The sequence below is a fragment of the Lotus japonicus genome, chromosome 1 (assembly GCF_012489685.1).
Source record: "Lotus japonicus ecotype B-129 chromosome 1, LjGifu_v1.2".
NCBI lineage: Eukaryota > Viridiplantae > Streptophyta > Magnoliopsida > Fabales > Fabaceae > Lotus > Lotus japonicus.
The window spans coordinates 59399444-59409730 of NC_080041.1; the positions used below are offsets into that span (position 1 = coordinate 59399444).

At 39.0% G+C, this 10287-nt stretch overlaps 1 protein-coding gene across 1 annotated transcript; it reads right to left on the minus strand.

The window, feature by feature from the left end:
• Positions 1 to 1424: 1424 nt before the first annotated feature.
• LOC130740275 (phenylalanine--tRNA ligase, chloroplastic/mitochondrial-like) lies at positions 1425 to 6412 on the minus strand. Its single transcript, XM_057592818.1, has 10 exons — positions 6335 to 6412; positions 5198 to 5434; positions 5008 to 5125; positions 4378 to 4454; positions 4064 to 4243; positions 3836 to 3880; positions 3161 to 3265; positions 1709 to 1822; positions 1585 to 1602; positions 1425 to 1487 (listed from the first exon to the last, which is right to left on the minus strand). Exons 1-10 carry the CDS (start codon positions 6410 to 6412, stop codon positions 1425 to 1427), a joined length of 1035 nt encoding a protein of 344 aa, XP_057448801.1.
• Between the last annotated feature and the right edge of the window lie 3875 nt (positions 6413 to 10287).

A 10287-nucleotide genomic window follows, 5' to 3' on the forward strand; every position in this document is an offset into this window, starting at 1 on the left:
ATATCTTCTTGAGATCACCTCTTTGTTCACTGATGATGGAACCAAGTGAAACATCATTGACAAACAAGCTTTGGTAGCAGAAGCCCCAAACTGAGTTCCACTGTGCATTGTTCTGGATTTTTTTTTTCAACTTTCCGGTCCAACCGTAGCTCCGGGTCACCGGTTTTTATACCGACCCGGACGGTTCAATCCGGTTCAAGGCGAGCCGATTGCATGCCCGATCCGTTGCTCGACTCGAACCGGTCAGGGGTCCGGTTCCCGGTTCAACCGGTCAGAGGTCCGGTTTCCGATTCAACCGGTCGAACCGGTCGGTTCGAGCCGAGTTTTATAACACTGCTTTCAAAACAAAACAACACAAATAATACAAAAATTAGTAACGCCATATTTTACCTTTACTCCTCCGTTGCAGCGTTAGGGTTGGGGCCATTGGAGGAGGAGGAGACGGGCTGTCAGGACTACGGGAACCAGCCGCCACACCCTTTCTCTCCCATGGCTAGCTGCACCACCATCACCAACTCCTTCCTTCTAAATCGCCTCCACCACGCTCCTCTGCTAGCCACCGCCATGCACCTCGTTGGATCTGTTGGGTCGCGCCACGCTCCACTGCTCCTTCTCGGTCGCGTCCTCTCACACCGTTCTTTCTCGTGAGATTCCGATCCGCCACTCTTTCTCCTCTCACGCGCCGCCACGTCCGTCGCTGCTGTTCCTCCACGCGAATCTGTTCAAGGTCGCCTCCCCTCTCCCCTTCTAAATTTTTTTTTTTGAACAGAGTGATACGTATATCTGAGAATGGAGGTTTGGGGGTTTCACACGCTAAGGAACCAAGCTGCAAGTGAGGGTGAGGGTGAGTGGAGGTGCGGGATTTACGAGAACGTGTCTATCAAATTTTTATTTTTAATTTTTTAAAAAATATAAAGTTCTTCTAAAGCGTTTTCTATATGTGAGGCGCTGTAAGGACACAATTTCTTAAAGCGTGTTTCATAAAGAAACGCTGTAAACCTATTGTTATTTTTTTATCTTGTACGGGACCACGCTCTTTCATACAGAGCGTTGTAAATAATCTAATACTCCCTCCGGTCCTATTTATAAGCATGAAAGAGAAGAAAAATCTTGGTCCTTTTTATAAGAACCAAATGAAAGTTTGAGCTATATTAATTATTTTTTTCCAATGATGCCCTTATTAATTCTAACTTGTAAAATGTGTCTCATTAATTATTCTCTCTCTTTCTCACTTTCCAACATTAATAACAAAGGGTAATTTTGGAAGTTTATTTTGATTCAAGACATATTTAATGCATTTTACCTAGTTTAACTACATTTCTTAAACTATGTGAATTTTTTTTTGTTGCTTATAAATAGGACCGGAGGGAGTACTTTAAAGCGGTCCTCGAACAGAAGCGCTTTAGCATATTCATACATAATTGTTAAAGCGTTTGGTCCATTAAGCGCTTTAAAACAGGCGCTTTAGTAAGTAATTTCTGGCGTATCTGTACAAAAAAAAAAGAGAACAAAAATCACAGCAAAGATGTATAGCTTTAAGCACAGTAAAGCTCATCTTATGACAACTTCCAATTTGCTCTGCACCTGTTCTCTTACTTTCAACTGCATTGACAAGGAAAATAATGTTACTTTGTTAATAGCTTTGAAAACAAAATATGACAACTTCAAACCAAGACTTGTGTCCGATATTTATAATCATATTTAATACCTGCAGATCATTAATTTCATCATCAGTTAGAGAACGTTCCATGGACCTATGTGCAATCCTATAGCAGTGGCTGGTCATTCCTTTCTTGTTGGTGAAATTGTCTATTAGTTGCACCTGTGATTTCAAGAAACAGGGGACTGGATATGGTAGTGCTGATGGGAGAAATTCTACTACAAAGAGAGGCTCCATGATATTGCATTCTAATTGGAGGTAACATCATCTCTTGAAAGAGTAAAGAGAAAAAAGTCCCTGCTAAACCAATTCAAACTATGGCCTTGATGAATGCAGCTACTTTTTGATAGTCAAGCTGCCATGCATGCAGTCTCTAATCACTTTAAATAATGAGAGGACCAAACTCATCGAATTTCGGCCACTTACAATCCTTTCAGGGTGCATTGCTAACTCAAATGACCAACTAGCAGGCATAATTACTATTCATCTCGGATAACCCAGATTGAATGTATCAGAGCAAACTTGTTGCATGCAACATCTATTGTGCTCCAACTAGAGGAAGTATGTTAATATTGTACATGGAAGATATTATGCACATTAGCTTCAATATACCGTATTATACATAAAATTTGAGGAGACTACCCCTGTCTTATTTAATATAAATTCAAGTCCAAACCGTTCCCATTCTTTACTAAAACAATATTCTCTTTCTACATGGCTGCATCCATATCTTACTACCAGAACTTGCTCTAAATTAAGCACAGAAAGAACACTAGCAATAGGCAATAGCAGAATGAAATATATTAAATAGTTTCCTACTAAACAACCGCCCTTACTCCCAAAACTTTCTGGTCTAAGTTCTTTATGAGGTACCAATGTACCATACTGAAATGTAAGTTTGAAGCCAGTTTTAATTATTCAAATAAGAGACTCAGGAGATTTATATTCTATTATGAGAACAAGCAACCAAAAACTATTACTCCACAAATTTATTAGGCACAAGGAGCTAATTGCAAACAAGGTATCCAAGCCCCTAAAAACACTAGTCTACAAACAACAATTGCCACTAATTCAAAAGAATTTGATAGCTTCATTTCAGATGATAGGAATGTATTTTACAGATCAATGAGATCAAGCACACCTGTTTACAATTCATCAAGATATATGTTACTTTCTATTAAGATCGAGTTGCAAAGGCTAGTTTTAGTCTTTTGTTTAGTTTAACAACTTATTACCGAGGTTTTATTTTACAAATTAAATTTATGCGGATAAGATAACTGTTGGCAAATGATGACTTAAGCTTCTGGTTGAATTATTCTAGTAGGTTTGTAGTTTGGGTGTGTTGCTTGTGTGATTTTTAAAGAAACCAAAGCTGCAGCGTCTGAGAATATTGTCACCCCAATCCGTAGTCCCAAATCATGCATTTTGTTTCCAATGAACATCATGAAAGCAGCTAATTTGAGAACTTATGGTTAAAATAATCAAATATGTATCATGTACCTCCTCTGCAAGATCCCCAGCTATTCCTCTAACAACTTCACACAGATTGTTTTCAGTAAATGATTCATTGATCCAGAAACTGATGTCCTTGTAATAGGGAGGAAACTGTAAAGCAGAGAGAAGAATATAAATTATAAAGTTAACATAAATTCCCCATGGTTAATAACAAGACAGTCAGATATTGGAACATAATTCCACAAGGACTGTGCATAAAAAAAGGGGCTAGTAAGATTGCTTAGTTATATGCCCTTTGCTTCGGCACTACATATTAGTAGATGAGTATCATTTGACAAGAATGAAACCAAAACGCAGATAATATAATATAAATTTATTAGTTTAAAATAACTATGGTATCTGAAATTCTGAATTAGATCGTGACAAGGACTTTAACATAGTGAAGTATCAAATCCATGGGCATAAGTATCTCTAAGTTTAGCGAGTGTAACTTGCTATGTAGACAGAAAAAACTCACTAAAACAACATGAAAAATATGAAGAGTTTTTGCGTAATAAATTGTGTGGACTATCTTAAGTTTCAAAATCATGGATCATTTATATGGTTTTAAATTGTAGTAAATATTCTAAAGAATAAAAAATATTCCTAACCATGAACAGTGCAATGACAATGAATGTAGAAACCCATGGGTAGACACATAGAAGCACATGTAGAAGTTACCTTTGAAAATGGCTTAAACTTAACTCCCAACTGGCCCTTGGAGAACTGTAAATAAAATAATTAAGAAAACACATGTCAGACATAAGAGATCAGAAAGGAATGAAACTTATAGCATAACACTTTGATTCTCAAGATGACTAAATCATACTTCCATATAATCACATCTTGCCAACCAGGAAAAAGCGACAAATTATTGAAGGATGTTTGTTAAACATATCCACGAAATACCTGAGAGGTAAATCTCTCATCATTTGACCAAAAGAGACGGATGTCTGGTATGTCAAAAAGAACCATAGCTAATCTCTCCAACCCTAGGCCGAAAGCCCAAGTAACATTATTAGGTTTCCCATTTCTTTTCAAAATCTCTTGCTCTGTCACTCCACACCCCAAAACCTCCATCCACTTCTCCTGAAATAAATGATATATAAAACATTACTTAATTTCACAAAAATAGAATCACAATAATAGAACATGAAAAAACCAGTGACAGGAATTATGAGAACATGTTTCATTTAAGAGACAATCATGAACATAGTAAATACCTTGAAATATATTTCAAGCTCAAATGATGGATTAATAAACGGAAAATAGGTATCCACCCAACGCATTTCCACAGCACCTAAAGTACAATGCAAAAGATTATAAATAGAAAAGAATATCCACATCTTGGACATTATACTTAGTTCCAGAAGAATATCTCAAATTCATAACTAGACAACTTGAGTAAAGAAACCATTTAAGCATTACAATGAGACGATCACCACAAAGTACAAAAAATGTCCAGTTGTCCACTTTCCTACTTACAGGGTTTTATACCCAGGAATTATGCAATGAGAATTTCCATTTCATTATAACTTTCTTTTAACCTGTAAACATTGCTTGATATGCATAAAGAGGCCTTTTTTCTATCGTATGCGCATGATTGTTGATATTGTCTTGTATATAACTGTGTCTTTTTATTATTTACTTAGGAACAACTACACTGTTATATAGAAGGGTAGCCTAGTGCATGAGGCATTGAGGCTCCCACCATTTTACGGTCAGGGGAAGGTTAGATGTATGCAGCTTTACCCTTGTAAGCAGAAAGGATGTTTCCACAATAGAACTAAAGACCATTAAATTATCAAATTGCAGCAACTGATAAAGACGTGTATGTTGGCAATTGGAAATACCAAATAAATGGCATGCTAGACCCTCAAGGCATTTCTTTAGGTCTGCTGCGGCAAATGATGTGCCATCCATCCCAGATGCTTCCCATTCATCCGGAACAAAAACCCGAAAACCTTCCATCTGCATAATAAAAAAAAGGAAATTACATAAAGTTAATCAGTAGAAAACATTAGTTACTGCATAGGGGCGTACCTGATGAAAGACAGGATAATGAGTAGAATCAATTGAATCCCTTCGATAAACATCTCCTGTGACAAGAAAATGAGTATTTCCATTTTTCAATAATTCTGCATGATGAGCACTTGTGTGGCACCTTAAAACAGTTTGAGGGTCTACATAATATGTATCATTATAGCTCCTGCTGACATGGTCTTCAGGAACCAAGACATCATCAAAATTCTGCAGCATGAAGATTATTAGAAAGAAGCCCTATTGTGAAGTTTAAACTACCTTATCAACAAAAAGGAAGCAATATGCAAGACTAATAAATCAAAATGAAAGAGATCACAACAATAGTTACATGTTAGCAGAGCTTCAGAGACACATTCACAGACTCACTCCACTCTTCTAAGTTGCTGGCGAGCCAGCTTCTTTCCATTGCATGAGCTAGTAGATGTTTTCTTTAATGATATGACTTTGCAGATCTTGATCTTGTAAGATAAAATGGATAGAGCACCACGTCCTAAGGGAGGTACCCCCTCCCTTTGGGGTCTTTAGATTACAGGGCGAGTTCTCCCTTTAGGATCAGGGCGAGACGTCTGAATTTGGGTTGGACTTGACGTGAGGCTCATTAGGAAATTGTACGACCCATGTTGTACTAGTTTAGGATTAGAGCTTATCCCCACCATAAAAGGCTAGACCCATCATTCAATAAGACAAGTTCTCTCTTCAACTAAGAAATGCTTGTACAAACCCTAAATATAAAATCCTAGGGTCTTTGTGAGAACATAAGTGTTTCGTCATATGATATCACTTTGTAGATCTTGCTTTTGATTCTTTAATCTATTCTTTTTATGCTCTATATAATAGACGTTAAGCTTGTGCATCTCTTGTCTTTGAGCTTTTATTAAGCTTTTGTTTCTTTCTTGTCATGTGGTCTATTGTATATGTTTCTAAGTAAGGTTGTGAATGGTACAAGATCATTAGCTTTTATAGCATTGCCTCTTATCATCATCATTTTCTTTTATGTCATTCCTTGAATAGAGAAATGCATCAACTGAGAAAAGAAAATAGTTTGGTAATTGAAAATACGCTAGAATTCCATAGGAACCAAATTGCCCCGGCATTACAATTAGCATCTATAATATCAAAGCTAAAACCTCAATTTACAACAAGTTTTCCAGTAATTTTTCTACTAGCAAATGTTTCTAACCAGATAAAATCATCATCTTTATACATTCTTTTCATGTCTTTTATTAATCGATAGAAACCCCTCACATTGGTACCTTTACAACTCAAACACAACATCATTAAAAATAATTCGATAAAGGAAAATTCACTCGATCATTGCTTGGGAGAGGAAACCTGCATCTCAGAATATGTATACCCTATAATACATTCTATACCAACAAAATTATGCTCTACTGCAATGTCAAATCTCTCTACAATAGGAACCATAAAACTTTCCTTTACCAATTGTCCTTGGGTTTCAAGGAATGTTGTGTTAAGGGGATTGAAAATGGGGAGAGAGATGGTCTTCTTTTTCAAGAAGCTTTCTTTGTGCGAAGTCTGAGTTCAAAGGGTGAGAGGTTGATGGTCGATGAGCTTTCTTTTCTTGATCAGGGGGCTTGTCAATATATTCCACTTGTGGAAGGTTCAGTTCCTCTTGCCTTGCCTACGAAGGTGGCACTGTTACCAATCGTGTCTGAAATGAGGGAGTTGAGGGTGGCAGAGGAGGGGCGTGATCCAAAAGATTGTGGCGCTTTGACCAGGTTGGGGAAAAGCTTTGAGGATATAGGCCTTGATACAAGTCCTGCAGGAAGGTTTGATGGTGATTTGGATCTTGAAGAGGAGATGATGCCACATTGTGGGAGTCCAAGCCGTGAAGAAATTTGATCCCAAAGCTCGACTGGTCTACTCTGTGAAGATGTTCTTGGGACGCCAACTAGTGATGTCCCCCTCTCTTCTATTAAGGCGGTATCCTATGATCCTCGATCTCTAGTCCGGGATCAAGTGAAAACCCCTGAGGCTAGGGGTAGACCTAGGAAAGCTGCGAAAGGAGAAAAAAAGAAGAAGGGCCTTATTGAGAGCTACAATGGGGCGACGGTTGTGGAAGACTTTGATGATGTTGCAGAGCCGTTAGGGAGGGAGTTGATGGTCTTGCCAGTGGAGTTTTCAAGGCCTTATGTTGTTTTGACTAGGGCGTGAAGTGTCATCTTAATGGGTAAGCACCTGGGCATGAGTTATGAATGCACATATGATGTTTCCCAATACCAGAGTGATGCCTAGATCAATGCACGTCGGGCGTTCTACGATAGCTCAGCTAGAGCTTTAGGTGTTTGGGAATCGAGGGGAGTCGGGGAGAGCTTTTCGATTGCTCGTAGTGAAGTTGATCAAAGTAGCACAAGAAAAGGGGGGTTTGAATTTCGCCATCCAAAAACCTTGGATTTCCAAACGATTGAAATATTCATCATCTTTGTTAGGATCGTTTGGTGCAGCGAAATAGTGTGAGTAGGGAAGGAGTCAATGAACACCATCGTTTTATCCTGGTTCACCCCCTGAACGATAGGGCTACATCCAGTCACTGCCTATACAAAACGCATAAATTGCCAACATGGTGAAAATAGAACATGAATGTGCAGAAAATACATAAACACATGATTCGCCAACTGACGCAGGAACTGGAAAAATGGCGTACAAACGCCTATAAGATGAAGGAGTCGTGATGGCCCACGACATGAGAGGTGACTCTCTGAATAGAAACTCACTTCCCAATCTCTCCTTGCCTTTGCTCCTCGTAGCATCTTTATGGATCAAGTTGCTTCCTGGGCGAGTTCCCTAATATGGCGAGGGAGCTCGCCCAGCCCACAAGTCCACTGGACACCGAGCTCGAAGCATGAGAGCGTGGTGTGTCTTCAAGCTGAAGTCGTTGCCGTATCATCTCCAAGAAAAGATCCGCCCCATATGCATGCACACTCTCGACCAGTCCACAAGTTCGCTAGAATCCATGTGTAAGTCTTGAGGGCTTAGAGTCTCCTCACTCACCGCATCGCCATCGCCATCTTGCTTCAACTTGTTTCCTGTAGATAACATTTCTCAAATTGCCAAAGAATTTTTTGAACTTTTTAATTGAAAATTGTTTGTCATGCTTTATTAGACATTATTTTTGCTTGCTCGCTAGTCATCCTTTGGCGTGAGGGGGTCATCCTTTGGTGAGAGGTCGCCACCCTTTAGCGGGAGGTCGCCACCCTTTGGCGTGAGGTAGCCACCCTTTGGTTTAATTCGGCCAAGGCTTAGTCACACCTAAACAGGTGCGACTTTGGATTTCACAAAGTATTCGCACATTTGGGGCTTGATGTGCTCTGGTCCCAATTGTCATTTGGGATGGCCCAAGGCTTATGCCTAGTTATAAGTGCTCGCCCTTATTATGGGGAGGCTTTAGTGGTAAGAAGCTTACCCCACACATCGCCAACGGATCCGGCGACTGCGTCAGCTTTTCCAGAGCGATTCTCATACGTCATAGGTCCTTATAGAGAGATTGCACTAGAAAGAGAGAGAGTTACTGAACTTCATGTGTATAGATTTATCAAATGAGCAAAAGTCCCTAACAATTGGTAACCGTCCCCTATTTATAGTGCAGGAGGATGGTCTTCTCGCGTAACTGCCCCCTGATGGGCCTACTAGGCCTCGCTAGCCAAGGCCGAACTATTAGTTGACAGCCCGCCCCTAGGGGGGATCCCTCTGGGTACAACCCCTCTAGGGGCTTGCCCAGTCCAATCATAAAGTATTTTGTATGAGATTTGACTCTAGGAGTATACTTTATGTTCTAATACATTAGAGAGTTACAGAGGATTTAACTCTTAAGAAAATCTACTCTTTATGCTGAAGCAGACAATGATTAGGGTCTATTCATTTGAGTGTATCATCGGCTTCTAAAGTTGTGGGCTTTCTTTTCTTGAGCACAGAGGCTCCTTTAGATGTGTGCCCAGAAGCTTGCTATGATGAGCTGAAAATCTTTTTCTTCAAGTCCTCACTTTTTCCCTTTATACTTCTGAATCTTCTGTGAGGTAGATTATAGCCATTGGAGCTTGTTCTTCATGAAGATTCTAGTCTTTGGATCAAACGGTACAAAGTGTACTTCTATCCGTTAGTGTAGATAGTACTGTTTGATTGAGACCTTTTTCCGAAAAGATGTATTCTATCATCTAGCAGGTAGCATAGGTATGAACTTCTATCTGTTGGTGTAGAAATATACCAATTTGATAGTGACACCACGGTTCCTTTATCCTCATCATAGCATTGTGTCAATTCATGTGACTAAGTCTGTGAAACTTCTGCACAAAGCTTTCTTGGCTTCTTCTTCAATGGCAAGTGTACTTGGTTTGACTTTGAAGCTTTCTTTGAGTGTAAACTTGATCTCTACTTCAGATTATTCTTCTTTTGTCGTCTTCTTTCTATTTCAGACGATCTTTCCTTCGTCGTTCTTCCATTCTTCAGACGATGATTCATGCTTTAGTCATTCTGCTTTCTTTCAGATGATTTATCTGTGAAGCTCATGAAGGTATGAAAAATACTAGAAAGGGGGGGGGGGTTGAATATGGTTTTGTAAATAAAACGTTTCCCTTTAAGATTTCAAGTAAATCTTTCTGTTTAAAAGGATAGAAGGTGCAAAGGATAAAAGAGAGAGTGACACAGTGATTTTATCCCGGTTTAAAAGGATAGAAGCTACGTCCAGTCTACCCGCCAAGGTGATTTCTTCCTTATTTGAATGAAGGTTTAGGTAATCCACTAATCAAAGCTTGTTACAATATGCACTCGCACAACTTGCTAAGTGACTAAGACATCTATGAACTAGTAACCACTAAGACACAAATCTTAGTCTTCTCAAGGCTTCTGACCTAATCTGGTCCCTTAAGGAATTACAAACTGATTTGAAACAAGTTTGAGTTTACAATAAAGTGCTTCTAAACAAGTAAGTGTAAACAGATTTAGAACAATGAAGAAATAGATTGTTAAGGTATTCACTTGAGTGTATTTTCGATTGCAATGGTATCTCTTAGATATTTCTTCCTTTCATCAGCCTTTATATACTTCAAGTTTCACGTGATGTTTCCGTTGAGGAA

Bases quoted from the DNA above. Each gene is read 5' to 3' on its own strand.
- LOC130740275 (XM_057592818.1), bottom strand. From the start codon at position 6,412: ATGAAAAGAATGTATAAAGATGATGATTTTATCTGGTTAGAAACATTT. The intron at 4,244-4,377 runs GTATTTACTATG...CATTTATTTCAG, and splicing joins AGCTTGAAATATATTTCAAG to GAGAAGTGGATGGAGGTTTT. The intron at 3,881-4,063 runs GTATTTCGTGGA...TTTTATTTACAG, and splicing joins ATGAGAGATTTACCTCTCAG to TTCTCCAAGGGCCAGTTGGG.